Source organism: Sceloporus occidentalis, unplaced genomic scaffold (assembly GCF_023333645.1).
Source record: "Sceloporus occidentalis isolate IW3139 unplaced genomic scaffold, rSceOcc1.0.p SCAF_6, whole genome shotgun sequence".
NCBI lineage: Eukaryota > Metazoa > Chordata > Lepidosauria > Squamata > Phrynosomatidae > Sceloporus > Sceloporus occidentalis.
Window position 1 is genome coordinate 63,995,835 of NW_028316986.1, and position 27,519 is coordinate 64,023,353.

The 27,519-nt window shown below is 38.5% G+C and overlaps 1 protein-coding gene across 1 annotated transcript in view; it reads right to left on the reverse strand.

The window, feature by feature from the left end:
* RYR2 (ryanodine receptor 2) overlaps positions 1 to 27,519 on the reverse strand; it is a 421,553-nt gene that overhangs the window by 87,140 nt on the left and 306,894 nt on the right. The window contains exons 60-70 of the mRNA XM_089529854.1: positions 25,347 to 25,473; positions 24,166 to 24,281; positions 21,534 to 21,598; positions 20,263 to 20,384; positions 17,371 to 17,420; positions 12,452 to 12,512; positions 11,446 to 11,684; positions 8,935 to 9,016; positions 5,280 to 5,410; positions 1,178 to 1,498; positions 452 to 692 (exon numbers count right to left, since the gene is read on the reverse strand). Coding sequence (XP_089385980.1) covers positions 452 to 692; positions 1,178 to 1,498; positions 5,280 to 5,410; positions 8,935 to 9,016; positions 11,446 to 11,684; positions 12,452 to 12,512; positions 17,371 to 17,420; positions 20,263 to 20,384; positions 21,534 to 21,598; positions 24,166 to 24,281; positions 25,347 to 25,473 — 1,555 coding nt within the window. The remainder of the gene's footprint in view (positions 1 to 451; positions 693 to 1,177; positions 1,499 to 5,279; positions 5,411 to 8,934; positions 9,017 to 11,445; positions 11,685 to 12,451; positions 12,513 to 17,370; positions 17,421 to 20,262; positions 20,385 to 21,533; positions 21,599 to 24,165; positions 24,282 to 25,346; positions 25,474 to 27,519) is intronic.

Consider the following 27,519-nt stretch of genomic DNA (forward strand, 5'->3'; position numbering starts at 1 on the left):
ACACATTTTTAAAGAAAACCAAGTTTATGGATCAAGATATCAAACAAAGCACTAGGACAACAACACATTCCTTGTTCCTATTTTTAAGCAATCATACCCATTTGGATGTTTTATGCTCATACCTACAAAATGTAAAGTATGAGTGTTACAAGCACATGCAACACATATACTGTATAAACTCAGTGAAAACCTATGTTTACCAGCCCAAAAGTTCCTTTTAAGCACTTCCTTTTAAGTTATTCAGACATGGTAGCTGATCCTTTCTCATGTTACATCTGTGGAGAGTTAATAAATATCTTGACTTGGTTTATCATGAGGAAAAGTTTTATTTCAAATAAGGGTGCTGGGCTGGTCCATTAAATTATTCAGAATGTGATTACATTCTAAGGGTTAAAGACCTATAGAAACTTGAACTACGTTACCAAAAGAGTCCCAAAGTAATGGCATGTACCTGTTGTAGTCCACAAATCTGATCAACAATGGGTAGAAGGCATAAAGGTCGCGTGTTAAAGTAGTGAACTCATCTAGGATAAGGAGTTCAGCCTCAGACATATCTCCCCTGCCTTCTGCTCTTAAGTGCTCTTCATCAGCTATAACAAGTGCAGCTTTTTTCTTCAGTTTCTCCATCAGCGGCAGAAAATGTGTTTTTAGGAGCTGAGGCTTCACTTTGCTTATGATAGGCTGAGAAAACACTATGTAAGGAATCCATTAATATCATAGCATATATATGAAACTATAGTAAAACATGAAATGTTCCACAATATGTTACATTTTTACTCTGCCTTCCTACCCATGTTCTGATTATTGCTTCTGTTTTAAAAATTTACAACCTGATGTCATCTAGTATAGTCTTATCATCTCCACTCATGCCCACACACTAAAATCCTGCCACTTTTTCTCTGCTCCTTCTACTAAAACTATTCACACATTCTGATAATTTAGAAAAGGACTGTCTCTACCCCTGTGACTTCCACTGATTCCATTTTATTGTTTAAAGCCAATTCAGAATATTTTACTAAAATAATATCTGTACATTTTTCAATCTCTTAAAAATACCCCTGTTCATCTTAACATCCAAGGTAACATTTCATACTTATCTAACAAAAAATCCAAAACAAAACAAAAAACACCAGCCAAAATGAGTCAAGTAATGTATGTTAATTTATTTTCATTTTACCTGCTAGTCTCTTCATCCAGGCTCCCTCATCTATGCCCAAATTATTATATATGATTTTCAGTATGTTTCCCAGAAGGGTATTCATATGGTCTGAAGTCAAAGCTGTGCAGCACATTTCACTCTTGTCAGGATTGCTTTCTGTCCCATGTTCCCACCAATGTGACATGTAGCTACAGAGCATGGGCAGGACAACTTCCATTACATGAGGCATTTGTGTATAGCGGATGCCAGATTCAGCTAATTCCACAATTTCTTCCATTAGTTTATCTAATGAAGGAATGTTTGGACAGAGCTCTTCTACACTGTTGGGTAAGCTGAGACCTAGAAGAAAAAAATCAAAATACATAAAAACCCAAAATGAAATGAAAGCAAATATTGTCTGCATTCAGGCATTTTTCCAAACCATTTTTAGCAAGTTGTGTTTTTCAAGGTTCTCCTTTGTCCCCCTTCACTCCTCTCCTCACATACATGCATCAATCGAAAATTTTCTGATCTAATCAAACAGTAGATTGCCATTGTTCTCCCTCTGAAAAAATCAGGATTGTAGCTTGGGGATGCTCTTGGACCCACTGCTACTCCTGGAAAGCAGGCTGTTGGGCTGGCCAGGAGCATTTTCACCCAGCTTTGGCTGGTGCCCCAGCAGCACCCTTCTTGAGGAAGTAAGATCTGACCACACTAGTTCATTTCCTCAGTTACCTCTCAATTATTCTACTACACTGTAATCTATGTGGGGCTGCCCTTGAAAAGTGTTCCAAAACTGCAGCTAGTGCAAAGTTCAGCAGCCAGACTAGGGTCAGGTGCATTTTATAGACCATGGTGCGTTACCGACCGCCAGACTGCGGTGGTCTGCTGCCACCGCCGCTTGCACCGTCCGGGAGCCGCAGCCTTTAAACAGCGCGGCTCCCGGACGCTGCTGAGAAGGAGCGTGGAAATCACGCTTCTTCTGAGGCCCTGGAAGAGGCACCGCAAAGCGCAAGGGGTGCATTTGCTGCGTCATTTCCGGGGCGACACGTGCGGATGCAACACATCCAGCACGTAAAAATGGCGGCACCCGTGTGTATAGGGTGCCGCCATCTTTATGCCCTCGTCACGTGCTAGGGGTGAGGCCGGTGTGGACGCTAGGTCCTCGGCCAACCCCTAGCACGTGACGGGGGCGTATTAAAGGCCCGTCTATAATGCGCCCATATAACCCCAGTTCTGCAAGAACCACACTGGCTTCCAATTTACTTCTGAGCTCAATTCTAGGTGCTGGAGTTGACCTACAAAGCCCTAACCAACTTGGGGCCATATGAGCCTGCCAGAAATTTGAGATCCTCAGAGGATGCTCTGTTCCATGTTCCAATACCTTGTGAAGTTAAATGGTGGGTACACATAATAGGGTTTTCTCTGTAACAGTGCCTCCACTATGGAACTCCCTACCCAAGGAAATTAGACTTGCCCCACCATTTTTAAGCTTCAGAAGATAGCCAAAACAGTGCTGTTTTTCATGGCATTGCATGTTTGAAATTGCTGTTTTAACTATTTCAAAACTGGATTCTAAAAACAGGATTGTTTTTAGGCTGTTTTAATAGTTTTTAAAGAGAATTTTAATGTGTTTTTAAAATGTTTTGTTTTAATTGGTTTTCATTTGTTCATAAATAAATAAGATCCAAATAGACAAAATCAATTGAACAGACACCCCCCCCCCCCCCCAAAATAGCAGCACAGCAAATCAGGCACAAACAACAATTTTCAAATCTAGTTTGGAAGACTCATGCACACTGCATTCTTTAAGTTCAGCCAAAGTATGTTTTTCAGACCAAGATTCTTTACCTTACATTGTGTATACAAGAAGAAGACAAAAAGAGATATGAAAGAATATTCAAGCTGGTGACTCCTACTCTACTCCTACCATGATTACTAGGAGATCTGAAGCTTTTGCTTACAAAAACTTGCTTTTATTCTCCAATAAGCCATCATTAAAGCTGGCCACAATTTAGATATTGGGTAGGGAGTTCCATGGTGGAGGCACTGTTACAGAGAAAACCCTATTATGTGTACCCACCATTTAACTTCACAAGGTATTGGAACATGCTAAACTAACATGATTTTTTAAAGAATACAAATTCTCCAACCTCTTCTTCACAGCTGCACCACAGAAGGGAATGGGGAAGCATGCACACACTCAACTCTCTGTGGCTTTTGCCAGTCATGATAAACCACTGCTTACTAAGAATTGCAATCTTTTTAAAATTAATATGAGACAGTGTTGCAACTTAAATGTATCTGTAAGTGCAGCTCCTTGATTTCTATCCTGATCTTTCCCCAGTGAGAAATGAATATAAGCCATCTAGATCAATGCTAGAGCTGGCAAAAGTTCTCCTACCACTAGTAGCAGAAAGTGCCATTTGTCACATCTGTCACAGCATATGTCTAGACATGCTGCAGGAAAGGAACACCTGCACCCTATTGCAAATGTAAGAGGAGAAGGAGGCAGGTCTAGTGGACTTCTCCTCTCATCCAAGGAAGATAATTAAGAAGAAGAGACAGAAATGGCAAAAGTCCTCCATCCCACAAAAAAGAAACAGGGAGAGGATTGAGGATTCAAAGGAGAAAAAGTAGCTGTGCTGGCAGTATGCTCTCCCCCCGCTCCCACTCCTCCTCCTTGTTTTCATCTTCATGTGGTACGGAGGTCCTGTTTCTGACTACTTTTATTGATTTCTTGAATTTGCTGCTATTGACATTACCTTTACTTTATTTCTGGAAATGTTTTTCTCACAAAGGTGGAAGAAGTGAAAGTAATACCTGAGCTCATGCCAGGGGAAAAACAAAGAAATGGAGGTAACACTGGAGGATGACTGTGTACCGGGACAGCTATTTCCTCGGTATCTAGTTCTGAAAGATCCTTAAGTTCTGCAGTATATATATATATATATATATATATATATATATATATTACTATTCATATATTGTTTGAATGATAACAATCTATTATGTTCTATGTTGCTGTATGAATGTGTGGGCACACATTGGATAGCTTATGGTTAACTGATCTGTTGTGAGAGGGAGAGTGTGTTTGAAATGTGGATTAAATAAAGTTGGATTTAGGTACATGCATTTGGTAAGATATGCAGGTAGTTGTTTATTTGCATCACAGTAACATAAAAGATAGTACCTAATTGAAACTACATGCTTCCATATACTGGGAATGCCATTTATTTTACTTCTGTTACAAAGTTACACACAGATCTCTCGACAGGCTATGCTACTTGGGAAAGGGTGCACCAGGGAAGATCTGAGGTTGGAAACAGAGAACTGAATACCTGAGAGGGAAAAGGAGACTCAGAGAAGCAGTAGTATACTATCTGGTCAAAGTAGTGAAAGAAAAATAAATATTACAATGGTAAAAGCATAAATACATTTTTAAAGCTTCCCTTATCTTCCTCCCTTCATGCACCTCCATGTCCACGGTGGTGTAGGGTGAATGACTCACTGACAAGGGCTGGCCTGGAAAGTCTCCTGTGCTATAACACAGTGATTATCCTGATCATCCCTTTCATAGTGTTTTAGGTCTCAGGTCATTTGAGAGGAAGCACTGAGAAAATAGCCAATCTAGAGAGCTGTGCATAGAAGCAGTTTTCTAAACCAGTAGGTGCTTTCCTGGGGTAGAAGGATGACACTTCCAGTTCCTAGCTGCACGAGGCAACTACTTCACCAAGCATCACAGTAGTGATGGCCATGTCAGGCATTTATAGTTATACTCTTGAGGCTAAGCAAAATATTAAATAGCAGCAGTCACTGAAACAAAGGAGTTTCACAAAATATGTAGTGTAGCAAGCTCTGAATGATGAAATTAATATTTCACAAATACAGTGGGTCCTTGGTATCTGCTGGGGTTTGGTTTCAGGACCATGAAAATCAGTGGATGCTCAAGTCCCATTATATACAATGGAATAGTAAAATTGTGTCCCTTATAGAAGATGGCAAAATCAATGCTTGATTTTTGGATTTATTTGTTTATTTGGAATATTTTCAAGCCATACATGATGGAATATGTAGATGTAGAATCCGTGGATACAGACGGCCAACTGTATTTATATTTGAGGGTGGGGGGATTACGTACCTGCTCTGTCTTTTGCAGTCCTGGTATTGTAGATAGAGTATGTGTTGTGGTTGTTCAGGTGAGTTTCTAAAAAGGCTACAGGAAAGGCTCCAGCAAAAGCAGCTAAGCATTCACCTAGAGCTGAACGCTGCCTGCAAATTGAAACATTTTCATGTTTTTTAAAAAACTTCTCCCTTGATTCACTGCACATATCATTAGTATGATATCATTCCTTACATTTATTAAGAATTCTAAGCTTCTCAAATATTTTTATTATATTCCAATATAGTACATGTGTACAGTAGCTACTCCAAATAAAATAACTGAAAAACCCAGTGAGTAAATATTGGTATAGAACTGCACTCTTTGACCTTTTCCTAGGAGTAATTTTTCACTCACTTGCTTATTTCTTGGAGAGTGAACTGTGTTCCTATGCCTTGTATCCAGCATAGCTGTGCTGGTCTATTTAAGTTGGCACAACCTTGACCTCAGCCTCTTTGCTCATTGCAACTACTTATCCACCTGCCCACTATAGCATGGACTTTGCCGGTCATCTATTGGGGCCAAATAAGAATTTTTAGCCTTCCCCTGAATTACTTTGGATATTTTTGTCCTTGTTTTTGTTTGTTTAATCTAAGCTGTATTGCTTTTCAGTTTAAATGTTTCATTTTGTTCTTTGTAAGGAATGTGGGATCTTGGTTTAGTGACATGCATATCTCATTAGGTTCCTGAGGCACCTCAAAGTAAAGGAATCTACCCACATGGCTCTTGTTGCCCTCTGGCTCAAGGGAAGAGGCAAGGTGATTCCTTCCCTCAAACAAAATCCCTTCAAGAACACAAACCAGCACCACTTGGGAGGGCTTTCCTGAAAACTTCAACATTCCCTGACAGGCAGCCAGTAATGAACCACAGTTGAGAGCCAGGAGGCCATTTGGCTTAGGGAAACTTGACTTAACTGTTTTTTTTCTACCACAATTGCCTGAATGTCCCATGTTGCTTTGCACAGCAGATTCCTGTTGCAATATAATTGTGACATTTATTCACACAACGTTGTTGTCTAGCACCATCATTCAGGATAGGAGGGTAATAGGTAATAACTAATTATTTTTAGCCTTCCTCCAAATGGCTTTGGACTTTTTTGTTCTTGTTTTTGTTCATTTGTTCCATGCTATATTAATTTTTAGGTTAGATGTTTGATTACGTCCTTTGGGTTTAAGTGACATGCATCTCTTATTATCTTCCTAAGGCATTTAAACATAAAGGAATTTGCCCACATAATTATAACGGTTTCTACCCCACCTTTCATGAAACATTGTCAAGGCTGCTAACAATAAAAATATTAAATTTAACCGCTGACATAGAAAAATAATTTTAAAACAATAAATATTTTAAAAAGCCATATAAACATACAAGAACAAACTGTGCAGCTGTTCTGAAAGCTGACTGTTTTTCATAACTAGTGTTGTACATTTTTCCCTTAATTTTTTTCCATGCCTGAAGTGGAAGGGAAATGTTATTACTCTTCTTGCTGATTTGCGAAAAATGAGGTATCTCAAATGCTCCAAAGCTGCACTCCATTCCTTAGAACTGGATCATGGCTTTGACGTGGCTGCCGGACTATTAGTATGCATACATCATTTAAACAGCATACCTCCAAAATGACTCAACACAGCTTTATTTTGGCCTGTCTGTATGGGGCCAAAGGAGTTTGAGGAGCTGAAGAGAGCTCCTTTCCTAGTGAGGAGGAGGAGGTAACTCATTTACAACCTCCCCCCAGCATGAATTTATAAACTTTTATAAACTACCATTTTACTTATGACGAAGCCTTCCCCCTCAACCCTGCCCCTCAAGCTCTGAGATTCTCCTGTTGCTTTTGATGGGCTAACTGGATTTTAACATTTTTTCTTCTGAATGAGATTCCCATGTTGATTTTGCTGAGCAAACCCTTTCCAGGCAAGAGAAGCCCATGTGGAGGAATCCCCCATCAGTTCACAGCTTTTCAGACAGCTGTAAGGGTCTCAGGAAAATGCATGCAGATCTTTTTAATGCTTTTTAACCCCCATGAGCAGGTTTACTTGGAGTAAGTTGGACTAAGATGAACCTACCACAAGGTTTTCTGGGCAGGATTTGTTCAGAGAAGATTTATCTTTGCCTGCCTCTGAAGCTCAGAGAGTGCAATAAGCTAAAGGCTGCCAAAAAAAAAAAAAAAAAAAGCCTTAGGGCCACATTCAGCCCTACAGCCAGATATGGCCCACCTGGCATCAGTGGCTACAGAGATTTCAAAGTGTGTGTGTGTGTGACTTCAAGTCACTCACTGACTTAAAGTGAAGTCTCAGGGTAATATTTTAGCCAGAAGGGCCATTTATCAACAAAATTTGACTCACTAACCATGACTTGAAATGGTGAGCTAGCTGTCATGATATAATAGACAACTGCATTGTGTTGGAACCTCCTTAAGAAAATTCAATTAAAGCAGTGGTAAAAGAATGGCAGAACATAACACTTATGTGCACAATATATATATATATAAGGCTGCTTTTAATTTTTACAGCACTAAAAAGAGCTTTGATCTCTCTTATTTCATAAAGCATCTTTTCCTATTCCCCCCGCCCCCTACACTGAAGATGCTTGAGGGAATCTTGCTTTAAGACTCAAGATTAATCTGATGATTAATCTAAAGACTGCAAGGAACAGATCTCATTATCCAATCCCCTCCTCAAAGCATGTTTTTTTTAACCTTTGGAAGATAGATAAAAACACTATCACCAGATTTCTGAGCATGAGCACTTCTTGCTTACATGAACTGTCATGGATATCTCTTTAGTTTTACAGCTGTTTGTTCCCCCCCCCCTGATTTTTCTCTACCATTAATTTATTTATCCCTTATTTAGCATTTATAGAATAATTTTCTGTTATCTATACCATTAATTTTAAAACAGCACCACAAAGGTTGAATCCAAAGTGATGGTGAAGGGTCTGGAAACCATGCCCTATCAGGAACGACTTAAGGAGCTGGTGATGTTTAGCCTGGAGAAAAGAAGGTTAAGAGGTGATATGATAGCCCTGTTTAAATATTTGAAGGGATGTCATATTGAGGAGGAAACAAGCTTGTTTTCTGCTGCTCCAGAGACTAGGACCTGGAGAAATGGATGCAAGCTATAGGAAAAGAGATTCCACCTCAACATTAGGAAGAACTTCCTGACAGTAAGGGCTGTTTGGCAGTGGAACAAACTCCCTCGGAGTCTAGTGGAGTCTCCTTCCTTAGACGTCTTTAAACAGAGGCTGGATGGCCATCTATCAGGGATGCTTTGACTGAGAGTTCCTGCACGGCAGGGAGTTGGACTGGATGGCCCTTGCGGTCTCTTCCAACTATGATTCTATGATTCTAATGAATCATGAATCATAACTGATGATCTTGGGCCAAGCACTGTGTCTCAGCCTGATTTACCTTACAGGATTGCCTTGAGAATAAGCTAAAGTGGGGAGGGGGGAGGGGAGGCCATGAATGCTCCTTGAACTCAATGGAGAAAAGCTAGGATAGAAATTTTCAACTTTGCCAGAATAAAAATAAGTGAATAGTTTAATTGAAATGATTGATAAAAATTCCCAGACTTCAACTCCAGGATTCCCATCCTAAAAGTTTCAAACACTTATTTTATGTATAGTGTCCCCTTACCGTTCCACATAGATACTCTTGCTGGTTCCCAGAGCATACAAACTGCCCAATATTCTGTAACAAGAGATTTGAACATCTTCCACTAAAAAAAAAGGAAAAGAGGAGATAAACAAGAAAGCTTTTTTAATTCATTGCTTGTTATTGATATATAGAAAGTACAAAGAGACTATAAACCTTTTTAAAAACAATTCAGAAAAATGTAAAATTAAAGCACCGTCAGCCCTCGACTTTTACAAGGATAGGGGCACAGTAGATGGACAGCATGATGTAGTGGTTTGAGTGTTGGAGACTCTAGAGGCCAGAATTTGATTCCATGCTTGGCCATGGAAACCCACTGGGTGATCTTTGGTGAGAAACACTCTCAGCCCCATAAAGCCACATGATAGGGTTAGGGTTGCTAGTCAGAAATTACTTGAAGGCACACAACAAGAGGTTCAGGAACCCCATAAAAGTGGGAAAACCACAAATGTAGGTCTGCTTTTTTTTTTTTACAAAAAAACCAATTCTACAGCCATTTGTAGGCCCTCCAGTGCAATTCCAGCAGAAGCTGACCATACAATTGCACTGGAGGACCTACAAATGTCTAGAGGCACTATGTTTTCAGTAGCATATAGGGCAGCAGCAGAAGGTGTTAGCAAATATAGTAATCCACAAATAATGAAATCCAAAAATGCTTAACTCACAGATGTGGAGGGACAACTACATTTCATATTTTTTTATAAATATGTAAAAACATAAGATGATGAATTAATATTATATTTAACAAGCTTAATCTTACATTCCATTATGATGGCATTTCTTAAGTAAGACCATTAATCAAATATGTGATGGTAGACAATGGTGCTTTGTTCATTTTACCTAGATGGTACATTTGAGTAATTAAACATTAAACGTAAAGGTAAAGGTATTCCCCGTTGACAAGGTTATCAAGTCATGTCCAACCATAGGGGCAGTGCTCATCTCCATTAATAAGCTGAAGAGCCAGCATTGTCAGAGACTACTGTGTGATCATGTGGCCAGCATAACTACACAGAATGCTGTTTACCTTCCCACCAGAGTGATACCTATATATCTTCTTGCATTTGCATGCATTCAAAACATTAGGGAGGATTTATATAACAATATCATGGCCTAAGGCCATCATTGTGCTGTCACAGCATCACCCAAGTGATGGAATTTTCTTCCCCAGTCCATCCCACTGCAGCTCTAGGAACTATCATGATTGCTGCAAAGGTTTCCCAGTCCCATCCCAAAAAACACCTTTGGGGTGCAGTAGGAACTGCAGGGGGGAGGGAAAATAACCCTGTTGTCCTTCTGCCAGATTTTGCTGTTGCACTAGATGAAGTACAGTTTTGGATTTTGCCCTCTGGAGGAATGTACAGCTTCACTGCAGAAAAATTATCATCCTCTTGTCATGCCAAGATTAAAGGGGGTTGGACTGGATGGCCCTTGTGGTCTCTTCCAACTCTACAATTCTATGATTCTATGAAATTTGAGACATTCAGTAAGCAAAACATACACCCAGCTATATTCCTAAAGTTCTTGTTAACAGAAGTTTAAACAGCTTATGATATTTGAACCTCCAAAAATAATTGTCACTTTCAAATAGTTTTTCCTGCTTGCTATGTTTTGTCCCAAATGTTAAAATATAAAGTATGCTTTACTAAATCTTCCTTTTATAGATTTCAAGAAATAATTGTGACTGAATTTGCTATTGTTTTAAATATATTCATGAAAAATTCCCCAAATTTCCTAACCCAAACCTCCTGAACTTTTCATACTTGTAAGCAAATAAAGCCTTTGCAAGAGAGTTTGTATTCATGCATCTCAAATACTGCTCTAAACTACTGAAACTATTTGAAACATAGTTCTAGATTTCAGGAAAAGCTGGTGTGCGTCCAACAAGAAAAATTATCTACCCTGAAGAACTAATTCAGATGTGACATTTTGAATACAAAACTCATGATTTCCCAAGTTAAACACAATTCACAAACTACCTATGATGTCCTTCTAGCTTCTAGAATCCATAATCTCAAAAAATGTCTTGGCTTGCTGCATGGCAAGAGTTGAAAAAAAATGGTGTGTGAATATGCATGTGTGTGTACAGATATGTACACACATGAATGTGTGTTGATATGACTGGTGGACTTGTTAATTTGAATAAGCCTGTATTACTTGAAATCTAAGCAATAGGTAATGTAATTTAATGTAATTTATACTTTTAAACTGAATAAATTGAGACAACAAGAAATTATTTACACAGTGTAATTAATAGCATTTGAACCAAAGTTGTATATTTAAATCCTATCATCTATTGAGAGTAGCATGCTTGAAATATTTAACACAATGGAATTACTCTGGTATTCCTCCCCTGTGCTATGAAATGTCACAAAGCAATTAAATCTGGATGAATATGAGGATTGTTGGAAGACAGGCTTTAATAATATCAAATACAAAATAACTAAGACTCTTAAAACATATAAATGCTTATGTCATTATTTAAATACGTACATATCAGGTCTTCTCCAAATTGATGCTGTCCAATGTGTTCAAACAATGAAGATAACACTGGCAGGAGAGCTACAGTGGTGTAATTAATTATCTGTGTCACTCCTTTTGGCTGACTCCTGGTATGTGCGAATTGCCCTTGTTTAAGGTTCTCCATTGTTTTCTCCAGATCTTCTGCAGCATTATCCAGAAAGGTTCTCAAAGCCATTTTAACAGATTCAAGACCTGTCTTCATCACTGTCCTGCATGTTACATGCACATAAAATAATAATAAATTAAATTAACTAAAAATATTCAGTTCCTTGTTTCCTTCTAGTGTATATAACATTCAGGGTTGAAGTCCTGCCCAACAACCAGTATAACTAATTACAGAAATTTCACAAGAGGGTAGTAAAAGCCCATGTACTACAGCATTAGTCACACTTAGCTAGAAAAAAATGTTGACATGGTTATGTACATTTTGTAGACGATAAGGCTAGTTTGAATTGATACTGCAATGTCTAAGCTGCATCATTAGAACTAGTAAGGCATCACAGTATCTTTATTCAGATCTATAATACTGGAATTCATAATATAGCTTGGATCACAAACTATCTGTACATGCTTGCCTTTATTGATTGAATGAATGATAGCAAGTGAGTGATGCATAAGCATCACTGTGCTTAGCACTTTATAGAGTATAGGCCCTTGCCAGGAAAGGGTACCTGTCCTCTTCGTATGCAGATGATTAAGCTAAATTATAGTAGGGGTTGTGCCAAAAAAGAGTTCTGAAGGATTTTAAGACAGGTTTCATCAATTAGGTATTCAGGAAGACATTTTTAATGTTTTCAGTCAGGTAGATGCAAAGTTAGCTTTCCTCTGACTGTATCCATTCCTAATCCAGGTTTACCAACAATTTTCGATTACAGAATAAATCATGGCACATCCTGTTTCCCATCACTTTTGTTATCATTATTGCCAAGCTTTGGAAATAAAACAACAAAGTAGCCAACTATGTTTAACAATTTACCTTGCATCCAAGGTTTGACCCAAGATATGAAGACAATTGACTATTGAAGTTGCATCATTTCCTAGAGGAATGGTAGGATAAAAAAAAGAGATCTTGTTACAGTTTTCTCTTTTTAAAAACAATGCCGGTGAATATAGAAGTATATAAAAATTCACATATAATATTAAATAACATATTGTTTCAATCTTTTTTAGCAAATGCCAAAAACAGAAGCAATATTGTATCACTACACAACTGGCTGAAGCAGACAAAATATAGTAACTAACATGGTGAGCAATTCAAAGCATATATGTGTGATTTAAAGCCTTCAAATAAATCTCTGCATAATCTAGAATAGGAGCACACTTGCAGTCTAATCTACAGCAGAAAATCCAGTCTTTTCCCCCACTTTTTGTATGACCGCATTACATTTTGAACCCTATGTACTATAAAGCACAAATGAGATTATGTACCATTATAGAATCTCTAGTATAGCTCCCATGTCATGAACAACAAAAACAATAATGTCTGTAAATAAGTATTTTCTTGCAACTTTTACTTGATGATACAAATCTTTTTTAGTTAAAATGAGGAATTTGCAAATGCAAGAAATAAGATATAAATTCATTTTATTTGTACTTTTAGTGATATAGTAAATTAATTCTGTTGGAGATCATAAATGTGTATTCTGAGCACATGGAAACATTTCTGCAATCATCATCATCATCATCATCATCATCATCATCATCATCATCATCATCATCACTGTTTTATTGCTATCAAATAGCAAAAGCCCAGAATACAACTTAGCCACCCATAAGTACTTTTAGTTATTGATTTCCATAGGGTGGTAAAGCATATTCTCAAATGTTTTCCTGTGAAATTGATGGGCTTACCCTTAACCGGATTATGCCACATCTCTTGTTTACATATTACAAACCATAAAATATTGTGATCAAGAGCCAGGGAGGTCCATTAGCTCATACAATGAATATTTCCAGAACTTTACAGGATCATCAAAGTAGAACGTACAGGAAAATGTCAGCAGCTCCTAAAGTGAAGAGAACTACTTCTTGCTTGTTTGTGTATCATAAGAATAGAATCAAGCTACTGTTCAGAAAACCATTTATACAAAATCTACTGAACGCAACAATTTTAAATCAATAGGTGTGCAAAACTAATTAAGGTCTAGTTTAGAAGTGTGACTGTGGTGGGTTACAGACCGCCAAAAAGCGGCGCTCTGCTGCCGCCGCCAGTTGCTGCGTCTGGGAACCGCAGCAGCCAAACCGTGCAGTTCCCGGACGCAGCGAAGAAGAAGCGCCAAAATGGCGCTTCTTCTTGTGCCCTGGATAGGATGCCATGAGGCGCTACTCGTGCACTCGCGGCGTCACATCCGGGGCGCAACGTACAGACACTATGCATCTGATACATCAAAATGGTGGTGCCCGTGTGTATAGGCCGCCACCATTATTACACCCCCATCACGTGTTAGGGGTGAGGCCGATATGGACGCTAGGTCCTCGGCCAACCCCTAGCACATGACGGGGGCACCGCAAAGGCCCATTTGTAATGGGCCTTTATTTCTTTAAAATATGTTGAAAGCATGATGAATGATTTCAGTTTCAGGCAGAATTCTGTCCATAAATGGCTAGATAAATCATACAGAAGAAAAGGCTGGTTATATGCATAAAGTCTTTTAAAATCTGTTAATAACTTAAGACCTATTTACAGGTATAGCATGAGAGAAATGACATCTTTATTGGAATATTTATGAGCAACATAATTCAAAAATAACAACAAGTAATTAAGAATATAAAATGAGAATGAAGACGACCACATATGAAAAAGAGTGTCTAAACAAATGTCCAGAGGACAGAGAATATGCAGTGCAGAAATTAAATATTATTTTCCCTAGCTAGCTTCCAATGAAAACAAATGATTGGCATTTATTTCTTTAAAGCATTTCTCTTAAAGCATTTTATATACTTTCTTCTCATTTGGGAAAGAGAGGTGGGGTATGAATCAAATAAATAAATAAATGCAGATTACAAAGATTAAGAACATTTATAACAACAACCAAATAAAAGGATGGATTAGGTGCAATGTTCCACATGCTTCCCTGTGAATAAATCACATTGAATTAAAACCCTGCTGAATAAAAGACAATTTAAATCTGTCTTGTAAAAGGGAGCAAAGTTGATGACAACTTGGACTACCATTAATGGAAAAAGCCCTTCCTCTTGAAAGTCTCACCTCTAGCAGATACAGTATTTGTAGAAAAACTTCATTATAAAGGCCGGTCATTATGCCTTATAACTATACATACAAATGTAACCATACAATTGCACAGAGAGTCTTGATGTAACAAATTCATATATATATATATATATATATATATATATATATATATATATTCTGCCTTTAACAAAAAAAAATTCTCAAGAGTCAAATGAAATCTCTAAAGATACACTGGAGACATGTATGCATGGGATATGTCAAATATACACAATGCCTTCACTTCCTTGTGGGGATGTTCCTGTTCAGGATGCCAGACAAACAAACATGTCTAGTTCCAGGATATCCCATGGCATTCTTCTATTCCCTGTTTCTATTGCTTGGGGCATCATTGTGTTGGTTTCGACCCCTTGGATATTTAATATTTTTTTAAAAAATCTGCAAGTCTTGAGACTCTCCTGAGTAGCTCCCTGTTGTTCCTCAGAGGCCCCCTTTAGGCTTCTTTTCTGTCAATTCAGTATCAGAAGGAGTGATAATAAATTACTAATGGAATTCCATTTCTAGAAGGGCAGATTTCTTAATGTGTTGCAACAAACACAACAAAAAGTCACATGTCACACTAATGACATCATCTTAAAAACCTGCACTTATATCATAATAAATTACACCAAATACTTTTACCATAACAAATTATCCCTTAAGGTTTTCCAAGATTCTTTCAGGTCTCTATTATTTCAGCATAGCCAATCTATCCAACTAATATCAATCATGAAAAATAAAGAGGAAAGAGAAAAGATTCTCAGTAAACTTGCATTTAAGGAACCATACAGTTGGGAAATTCCTAGGCTTTGACAAGGGAAACATTGCTCAAAGAAGCAACCAAGCCTTGGGAGCAAGTAATCTGCACTATTCCTATGACTAAGGGGCTGTTCAGACCAGCAGTTTGAGCCTGCCTGGAGGCAGAGTCAGGGTGTAGCATCTCCATGATGAATGTCCTGGCTCCACCCCCAGGGCAGCATGACACCCTGCACTACACAGACGGTACATGGCATCACGGCACTCCTCCAGCAAACAATGCAGCCCCGAAGGGATGCAGCCAAGCCATGGCAATGCAGCTATCAGACCCTTTGCAGGGCACAAAGAGGAGCCACTTTTTGCAGCTCCTTTTTGCACCCTGCAAAGGCTGCAGCATATGGTTGCCATGGCCCCAATCTGTCTGAAACAGGGCTGGCTGCATGCCGCCCCCTTGGGGCTGGCTGCATGCCGCCCCCTTGGGGCTGTCTGTACAGCCCCTGAGTTCATGGAACTTTCTATACTGCACTGAGCTGGACTGTACATGTGCCCTCAAGTTGCCAGTTGATTTATAATAACTCATGAATTCCATGGGGATTTCTTAGGCAAGGAATATTCAGAGGTTGTTTCCTCAGTGCCTTCCTATGAAATATAGCCTACAGCACTTGATATTCCTTGGTGGTTTCACATCCAAATACTAACCAGGGCTGTTTCGATTTCAAGATGAGATGGGAGTTATAGCTCTATAAATCCTCTCTCAGGCCATGTGACTGCAACAACCCAGTCTACAGGCATATAGGATGCTCCCAAATAAAGTTTTTATTTTACAATAAACAATGCTTCTTTTACTGTTTCAATTATCTTCCGCTTGTAAGCAGTCCTTACTGCTTCTGCAATCTTTTTTGTTATCACAAAAAATCAAGGGAAACAATGAAACACTTTAGGATGTATTGTTTTGTTTTGACTGTCACCTACATATTTGTATAACTTCCTGAAGACTATGAGGAACTAAAATGCATGCAATTTATCAGTAAACCATTTCAATGTAAGGTTTTAAAACAGCCATATCCAGATGGAAATGAATCTTTAAATGTTCATAGATCTTTCTGTCTATCCTCTTCCATGAGAGGAAGAACATGAATGAACATGTGCTTTTAAAGTACCTAGGATTCTATAATATATACCTTCTCATGAAGAATGCTTTCTGTATTGTGGGAATAGATTAGCAGACTCATTGTGCATGTTTTCATGGAATTTTCCATGATCCCTATGTGTGCATTTCCATAATCCATAAATCTGTGGGATTTCCATTGCCTGTAAATGGATCTCCATAGATTGCCATAGACAGCAATGTAAAATGAATTTTGAATATGTCATAGGATAAAGTCACACTACAACTCCATATAGCCTAAATATCCAAATGCATCAGATCATGTCTGATAATGGAAGCTATGCAGAGCCAGACCTGGTTAGTTCTTGGATTGGAGACCAGCAATGACCAGATGCTATGGGCTGTATTTTAGCGGCAAAACCACCTCTGAGTATTCCTTGTCTAAGAAAACCCTATGAAATGCATAGGGTCACCATAGGTTGACAGGTGACTTGAAGACACAGAAACACACACAAGAACCATATACAAAGTGTATATAAAAATACTTTGGTGACATATTTGCTTTTAATATTTATTTTTAAAATTAAGCAGTCAATACAAAGTTGGGGTTGAGATGGAATGTTTAGGCTACTATATTAAAATCACTGTAGCTAAATGTCATAGAGGATTATTAATGCCCCACCAAGATCATACCATTGGCCATGCAATCATGCAGCATGCAAAAACTCAGCACACACAGTGACAAAAATGGCAAAGAAAATCAAGGGATGCTCACACAGGTATTTGTCAAGGGTCTCCTTACCAAACAGTGAAATCCTATGCCTGACAAGTACTCCAAGTTTGCAGAACAGGCTAAACACAAGGGGCAGAAAAAAAGAGAGAGGGAGGGAAGGAGACAAAGAAAGAAAAGAAACAGCTGATATATAAGCAGGAAAAAGGAAACATGATGTTTGGAAGAAAGAATTAACTACCTCAGTAAAATGTAGGACTGCAAGTAATAATGTTTTGTAGAGCAGCTCCATAACAAATATGATTAAATATGTACATATTTATCATTAAATGAAAAGAGAAAAAACTGACAACAAACTATTTTTAAAACCATCTTTTATAAACTCTAGTCACTGAATATTAGAAAGCAAAATGCAGTTATCAGGTTAGTTTAAGAACATCACTACTGTTTTAGAAGCAAATGAGAGGGTGGGTAGAGAGATTCTGTTTGAGTCAGTAACTAATGTATGATTATGGTATTGCATATTAAATTTGTTTTATATGCATATAATCACATTAAAATTTTGTTTTATTTTTAGAACAAAACCTTGTTTGATACAGAATTAATATAGGCCATAGGTCAGCACAAAATTAAAAGTGCTTAACTGACTAGAAAAGGGTGGTGTTGGTGCTTACCATGAAAGTACCTGCAGGGGAGGTGTAATAAAGGCATCTGGAAGTGTGGGTTTTACTGTACCACAAAGGAGAGTACAGTCATAGGACTTATGCAGTGTAATTTATCATCTCTTACTTTCACCTCCAGTTAAACCCACAGCCAAGTTTGGAACACATCTGAAGTGCATTCATCCAGAAACAGGAAAGGGAACCCACCCCCAAACTAAAAGGAAGAGCAAAAATATTCTCCCTCTGAGATATCAGGCAGTCATAATGTAAGTAATCACCTTGAGGATACAGTGAATACCTCTCTTTACTCCTCCTCAGAAGGTATCATCTTGGTAAGTAAGCATCAATTGCCTGAAACATCTGGCCATGTTTCATATGTTTATACAACGCATGCCCCAGACTCAGCTGGAAGCTGCTCTGATGCCGCTCCAAGACAAAAGAACTAGGAGCAGACAAAAACCGCTCCCTTTGCCAGCCTGGTTCAAAACCACAGTGGCAGCCCAGCATGTTCAGTCGCTGTAGCCCGACAAATGCAACAAATGGCACCAGCATGCCCTGCCACAGTTTTTCCCCCCAAATAAATCTCCATTTTCCCTTGGCTGCTTCCCTAAACAATGAGTGAGTTCTAAATCTAATAGTCACTGCCCATAAAGGTAGATGAAGAAGAATGGAGAAGAATAAATCCTATGGCTACTGATCAATGAGCAAAAATCACTGGAAACAAGAGCAGAGGAGGAACAACGTGAGCAGCACCATGCAGGAATGCTGCTGGTGAATGGCCTGCACCACAAATATAGATCAGATCAAAAACAAAATAATTCTTTACAGATAGGGGTCATCACAATGGAGTTTATTACACGGATCTCCTTCCATGTGCTAAACATCATGCAAGTGCCCCCCAAACATCATGCAAGCACCATGGGTATGATCCCTATGGTGCTACAGAAGTGGAATCGCGGCTCCCACTCTGTTCCCATCATACACTCATAACCGAGGGAGCCTCCTGGAGTGCTTTTCTTGTTAACAGGATAAATTATATTATATATATGTGGATGCACTATACGCAGCTTTCAGCATACGCTGAAAGCTGCGAGGGAGCCATGCGGGAGCACGTGGGACGCAAGGGGCGGCACGTCCCATTCAGATGAATGGGGCATGTGCCCAAGGCGCACACGCACCACTGCCACATTCACAAGCCCCATTACTTTCAATGAGGCTCAAGTATACGCGTTTTTTTACGCGGGGGGTCCGCAACTCACTGATGGGATCACCCCCCCCCCATCCTGTGAGCAATCTCTAGTTTAACAGGCAGAATAAGGATCCTTCTTGCCCCTTGCTCCCCCCCCCCCGGCCAACATATAGTACAGATCACTTAAGAAGTGGTGGAGAAATGGTTGGGAACATAGTCAGCTGCTTCCTGATCAACAAGGGAACAGAAGCCTGTCTGTCGCAGTGGCTGCTGCCCAGTAAGTATGGATTGAGACACTTTCACTGTCCCTATGTATCCCTTAAACTATTGAATACATAAGGATCATAAATATAAATACAAAGCAGTCATGAATGTATAACTCTAGGTTATGCGAAATCGAAGGCTTTCACAGCCAGCGTCCACAGTTTTTTTAGGCTATGAGGCCTGGGTAGTTTTCATTTGCAATGCTGTTTGAAAACACTAAAATTCTAGACCCACCAACAACTATCAGGTCAGAATGCACAGGGAAACCATTGAAATCCATTTCAGTACAACCTGAAATAAATACATAGGAAAAAAACAAATGTACAATAGTTATCACAAGGACAATTTCAATAGTTATCACCTGGACAATTTCAACAGGAAAGAAAAAACCCTCAAAGTAACCAAAGTTTGGCTACCAGTCCTGAAAAAGACCCAGCAAATGCAAATGAAAACTAGGGTGAAGGGGGTTTCCCAGCAGACAATGAATCATTAATTAAATAGACACCCTGGGGCCTTGCCATTTAACAACAGAACAATACACAGATTAACATGTAAATAACTTCCTTTCAACCAACAGTATATATACCCCCACTCTCTTCTGTGTCAGCATTCTTTGAAGATGCCAGCCACAGCTGCTGGTAAAACGTCAGGAATAAACTCTTCTAGAACATGGCCCATAAAAATCTATAGGTTATGCATTTATAATTTATTAAAGGGGCAACAATGTCAGATCACAGTCTGTGAAAGATGAAGAAGGAATCTAAAGTGGAGAATTTTGTATAATTTTTACACTTTTCACTATTTGTTTCATAATGAACTAATCAGCTATTATATTTTTAAGAACTTTACCTTGTTACCATTTCTTTTTCCTTGTTAGAGGCATGGCCGCCACTGCTGAGAGGCCTGCTTGCTGAGGAGAGGAAATATAGTCGATGGTTTTTGAAATACTGATCAATTAAAGGAAGTACAACCTGAAATAAATACATAGGGGAAAAACAAATGTACAATAGTTATCACAAGGTGTCATCTACTACTCTGCTCAATTTGTGAAGGTTAAGGATTTCTTAGCATATATTTAAAGATTAATTAATTAAAGAATTAATTAATTCAATTTATATCTTGCCATTATCTTGACAAAAGACCCAAAGCAGTTGGTGCTCTTTCTTTATATAGGGCAAGGTTGGGAAAACCTTCAAGCATGCTTTTACAAGCTCCAGGTACTCCCAAAATTTTGAAATTCTTTAAATTCAAAATGTCCCCTAGTTTGCTTTAGATGGCAAGGGAGCAATTCTGACATGTTTCATCCCACAAGCAATTTTTAGAGTGGCCTTTTTCAGCCACTTTCTGTTTTGGCAAAAGGCCTGTCCTGGGCCTAAAACTGTCCAGAACAGAAGAGCACAATGAAATTACCCTAACCCTCACAGAGGATACAGGGGACATTTTGTGTTCTAAAAAAATGAAAAATGGAGAGGACACACGGGGTGAGTCCTAAGGTGTAGATAGGAGCATGTGTAGTACCCAATACATGGGAAGCCTATGTTATATCATGTTCCTCCTGCCATGTGTCCTTCAAAATCATAATTGCAATAAATTAATACAAAAGAAATAGAAACACGCCAGACCAGATGCTATAGTTTCTCAGCAGAGCAGTGACTTTCACCAACAGAAGCACTCCAATGACTCTTTGTAGCCCCCTGTAAGATATATGCAGACTATTCCCCTACCCAGTGACAAGCTTGCAATGTCTGCCTGCTGGAACTATCAGTCTGTGAACACTGGGCATTACTTCTATAATCAACCATACATAAAGAGATGAAGAAAGGGAAACATATGGGTTACATTCAAAATCTCATGAGCAGACTTCTGCTTGTGAAACAGGATTTTACTCAATCCTTTAGAACAGTTTTAGAGCTATTATCTAACAATGTCTGCTATAGATACGGTCTGTAGTAAATGGATACCAGCCAGAGAAACAAAGGATCTTGGGTTGTTGTTCTATCACCTGTAGCATTCCTGTAGCTAATTCCCGATCTCCTGTCTTTAGTTAGCAGGTAATTAATATAATTCTCCATGAGACCTTAACACATTTAATATCTGCAAAACAGAATAATATACTTTACTTTAGCAAAGAACTTGATTTCTTGTTCATAAGGAAACTGTTCTCCTTTGCCTCTACTGCCACCATCTGTATGAAAAAAAAATAAATGACACATATTTAATTAAAAACATTATGGTCAAATTGTAGACTTCTATACTGTTCCCACATGTTTTTAAACTGAGTAGCTCATCTGTCTATTGACCTACACACTTAATATACATATAGACAGTTATTTTATCACTATGTAACCTTTTATCAGCAAAACAGCATAATGGGTTTAATCTCATTATTAAAAACCATGGTCTGCTGAAGAAAGCACAGATCAACATCACCAGTTTTCAAGAGTTTTCTCCATTACCACCACAAGACAAACTGTATGCCCATTTCCATTCTTTTTATTTTCATGCATTCAGGACAAAGAAGTGGAAATGTAATTCTCAAGATGTCAGGAACAATCATGTTAAGTAAAATAGGAATGGCTATTTATGAATGTAGTTAAAATACTTTATAAAATGATCTCCTAACTATTTTGAAAGTTCGACTTTTAATTTTAACAAGTCATACCTTACAAAATAAGCTCAATTTGTTCATGAAAGATATCACCAAATATATTTTCCCCAAACACTGCCCTTCTATCCTAAATCTGCAGTTACAGGAAAATATATTATAAAAGGAGCACTTTTTCCAAGTGCTAAAGAAGTTCTAGATTTAAAAATAAATAATAAAAGAACTTCCTTAAGTGTTTTTAAGAAACTAACAATTTCAAAAACTCACCAATTATTAAAGGATATACAGTCAACTCTCCATTTTTGCTGGGGATCCTCCCCCCCCCCAGCACGAAAATGGAGACTTGCATGTATTCAGCCCCCTAGGATTGAATGGGGTGTGGCCCCACAAGTGTGCAGGGGGGGCACCCTGCATGTGCATGCCCCATTGGTGTTAACGGAGGTTGCCCCTCGGTGTATAATCAAGAAAGCAGATATCAAGTCCACGAGAAAGGAGGGGCAACTGTATTCTATTATTTGAGAAATGTAATATATTTCCTATTTTTTTGTTGATGTTGTTGTTGTTTTGGTTATCACTGCAAAAACCACTTCAGCAGTATATTGATGTCTTTATGAATACAGAGTTATGTCAGAAGTACCACCAAACTTATTGGACAAGGCCCAAGCATGTGGTTGTCAGGTAGATTCAAACACCACCAAGAGAAACAGGTTATCTGTACTCAATGAAGTCTGGTTTGAGATTGAAACAGCTTTGATCTCTGACAGATGGTCTCCTCCAAGGGGAAAGTTAGATGAGTGCTACCATGCTGAATCTCTTGGAACTCTTAGCAACTTCTTATAGGATCCCATCATGGGATCACAATTCAAAATTCAAAAAGGATGTTAAGAAGCTGGAGAATGTCCAGAGGAGGGCAACCAAAATGGTGAAAGGCCTGGAAACCATGTCCTATGAGGAACGACTCAGGGAGCAGGGTATGTTTAGCCTGGAGAAGAGAAAGTTAAGAGGTGATATGATAGCCCCGTTTAAATATTTGAAGGGATGTCATATTGAGGAGGGAACAAGCTTGTTTATTGCTGCTCCAGAGAACAGGACCCAGAGCAATGGATGAAAGCTACAGGAAAAGAGATTCCACCTCAACATTAGGAGGAATTTCCTGTCAGTAAGGGCTGTTCAACAGTGGAACAAACTCCCTCAGAGTGTAGTGGAGTCTCCTTCCCTGGAGGTCTTTAAACAGAGGCTTGATGGCCATCTGTCGGAGATGCTCTGATTAAGAGTTCCTGCATGGCAGAACGGGGTTGGACTGCATGACCCTTGTGGTCTCTTCCAACTCTACGATTCTATGAAGTTTCATTTTGATTTTCCTAGAAAAATACTGGAATTTATTTGTCTATTACAGTGGGCCCTTGGTATCTGCTGGGGTTGATTCAAGGTTTGTTTGTTTAGTTTTTTGAATTTATATTTTTTTAATATTTGCAAACTGAATGCATGTATCCATGGATAAAAAAAATCTGTGGATAGGGAGGGCCAACTGTATCTCCCCTTGTATGAGTAGGAAACAAGTATTAATAATAATAATTTTGTTGGATTTGTCTGTCTTCTGTGTTGCTTATTGAATTGCTTTATCAAATCAAAGGGATTTAGATTTCATTAACATTAAGAACTGTATTTGAGCAAGGGGGATTCAAACAAGGGGATACATTTGAATTTTCTATTTTTGTAATGAGTTAAAATTCATGCCAATAAAGTCATTCAAGTGCTAATGTTCCAAGAGACACAACAATAATTTGTGATCTTCAAAAACTCAGGCCTGTTACAGACTGCCAAAATAAAGCTGCTTCGGGTCTCTTTGGAGGTATGCTATTTAAATGATGCATGGGTCCTAAGAGTCCGGAGGTCGCACCAAAGCCACACTCCATTCCTAAGCACCAGAGTGCAGCTTTTGGTGCAGCTTCCAGATTCCTAGGATGCATGCATCATTTAAATAGCATACCTCCAAAGAGACCCGAAGCAGCTTTATTTTGGCAGTCTGTAACAGGCCTCAGAGTGAGCATACTGCAGCCTCTTAGTAGCCATTTATTTACAGTAAGCAATATCAAAATGTTGTGAAAATAGAATTTATCATATGGAATACATTTAATATGGCTTACCAAATTCCAGAATATACTGATGGGCTTCATTTACATATCGTATAAGCTGCTGAAGAAAACTGTAAGCAAATCGTTTCTCAATGGAAGGTGTGTCTAATTCTAGATCCTTTAAGCCTCTGGAATAAAAGAATACTGACACTATCAATGAACTAAGAAGAAATTCAAAAAGCAGAATTCATTAACACACTGAAATTAACATAAAGCTACCAAAAACCTTATCTACATGCCCAATGAAACAACTTTCAAATTCTTTTCTTTAAAACAACATTCCTTAAAGTTTAAAAATGTGTTGCACATATTGCATTTACTACTCTTTCTGTTTATATGAACTGCCTCACAGACTACAGAAATGGACAGATTTCTGGTTTGTGTTTACATTTAGGAGGGGCAGAACTGAGAAGTTTATATTGTGTTCTATCCTATCTTTAGTTTAATAAAATTTCAAAATGCATTAGAGTTAAAGTTGACAACATTTGTTTTAACCTCTACTCCTTTTTGCTAAACCTACTTGTCTGCACCTACTCTAAAAGAAATGAGTATAGAGTGGACCCTTGTTATACACTGGGGTTTGGTTCAAAGATCTCCTGTGGATAACAAAATCCGTGGATACTCAAGTCCCATTAAATATGACATAGCAAAATAGTGTCCTTTATAAAAAATGGGAAATCAAGGTTTAATATTTGAAATTTATACTTTTTTTGAACATTTTGAAACCGTGGATGCTTGAATCCATGTATAAAAAATCCTTTTATAAGAAGGGCCAACTGTAGTTATTTCTTTAAACTGCCACCTCTTTCAAACAACAAAGACTGTTTAGTCTTTGGCTATGAACTAGCATTTAAGAAAGGGTAAAAATCATGAAAGCAATCCTACAATTATTTAAATTTTTTGCGACAAAACAGAATATCACAATTAGTTGTGCATACTACTCCACTTATGCATTATTATATTGCATTCTTTTTAATGTAACATTAATGTATTATTATTAATGCATTATTTTTACTTAACTGTTCTTTAATGTATTATTTGCTGGTCTTTGACTGTAATAAAGTATCATTCATTCAATATCACCATGGTATTGTTGGAAAAATGTTTTTCAGTGGTTTCTTTTACATTGAACCACCATTAATACACACTACCAAGACCCTGAAAAATCACTGTAATGCTGGATTATTACTTACCTGGAGACCACATATCCATTAATTTGCAGGAATTTTAGGATATCTTGGGCTTTTTCTCTGTCCTTTGCCTTTTCTTTAGCTGTCAGTGTATCATAGGGAACAAGTAATGGATGGTTTCCTCCACCTACTATCATAATTCAGGAAAATAACAAAATGGTAAGAGCGAGTGCTGGCATATAAGATACATTTAAGCTACAGGTTCTGTATACCTTATCTGGAATTCCAAAATCCAGAATGTTCCAAAATTGTCTATATGGGCCTAAGATAGCGACATTATTGCTTTCTGATGGTTCACTGTACACAGACTTTGTTTCATGCACAATTCTCTGGCAGAAACATTTAAGAAACATTTTTTCTGCCAAGGTATACAGTGAAATTGGTTTAATTTTTTTCCCTTCAGTGACTCTCCTGATCATCCCATACTTTAGTAAGAAGAACATGGACATGTATTTTCATCCCTAAAATGGTTTCTTTCCATAGCCCTTGCTCTAAGCAGACCAGACTACCAAAACACTTTCACACTCTACTACCATGAAAATTCTGGCATTGCCTTTGGAGTTTGTATGTAACCTCCTGGTCTCTTTCAAAGATCAGTAGCCTACTGTTCCCTCATTTTAGATCCAAAGGTTAGGGGTTTGCCTCCCTGTCTGTGCTCATTGGTTACTGTTGCTGAAATCTTGAGGGGAAAACCCAGCTGATCTAGTTCTGGAACACCATTAACTTCGGCAGTGTCTGCTGAAGTCAAGGCCATAAAGATGCTGAGGGAAAGTCAGCATCTTTCCAAAGGACACTTGTCTAAATAGGAACAGATTCTGCTAAGAACCAAAAATGTTGCTATTGTAAGGGTTTCTGCTTTGAATGCAGCTTCTTTACTTTCTCTTCCCACTGAAGGTGATCCACATGAGACTGAAGTGCCCTTGGGGCTGCGGCATGTGTTCACCACGGCCCTGGGGCGATCAAGGCTTGGGACAGCATCTAGGTGCCCCTGCCTGCCTGTCTGTTCCGCCCCATGTCTAGATTTAGTCTACAAAATCTTAAGTAACATAAATTAAGTAACATAAATTGAATCTAAAGTCATAAAGCAGGGGATCAGAAGCCCAAAGTGGGACTGAAGAAACCAATCTGCTTCCATTTAAATCAAGGGTGGACAAAATACAGTCCATGGACTAAATGCAGTTCCCCAGGCCTTTTTGTGAAAATTAAATGCCCTCTAGGAGGCTTGGATATTAGAGACTTCCTTTTCTCTAATGAGATCAAATAAATTATTTATGAAAATTATTTGTGAAATTTTTCCCTGTCCCCTAATGAGGTCAAATTCTTCACAACTCTTTTGTGATTTTTTTTCAAAAATATGTTTGCCCCCAAATGTTCTCCTGGGGGCCTAATGTGGCATTCCACCCTACTACAATTGTCCACCCGAATTTAAACATATGATACTGAAAATGAGCTGGCCATTTTTTTCCCCAACTCCAATAGTATTACAGTGGGCCCTCCCTTTACGTGGGATCCGTTCCGGATCCCTCTGCGTAAGGGGAAATCAGCATATGCACATGCCCCATTAGTTCTTCCAGGGCTCGTGAGGGGCTCTTCTGGCACATTGTATACACAGATTTCTTGGTAAACTCTAAAAAGGAGTACAGTGCGCCTGCACCATATGTGGGCTCACTATGTGTGGCTTCCAGCTTAAACAGAAGCTGTGCGACAATAAAACAATGGTGCACCTGCCCATGGTGTGTGCACCTCCGTGCGCACGTGCCCCATTGTTTCCTATGGGGGGTGAGCATACATGGATTTCCCCTTACATGGGGGACCCAGATCGGATCCCCCGCATAAGGGAAGGACCCACTGTACTTTCATAAACAGAAAAAAAATAGATTATCATTAAGCTAAATGTGTTTTGATGCATGAAACTGTGGGAATGGTCCTCAGGTCACATGATGGGAAATGACTTGTTGTGAGTTCTTTTCTTTGTACTTTTCTGAATGGGGGACTGTACTGAAAGTCAGGAAAAAACATTTGGTTCCTAAGTTATCACAAACGATAATGTTACGTGTGATCAAGTGACCATATAAGATTTATTTATAGACTGTCATCAATATATATAGCACTTTTACCAAAGGTGAAAAGAGAAGAGGCCCTGTTAAAAGTCTTATTCATCCAAGACAGTGTTATT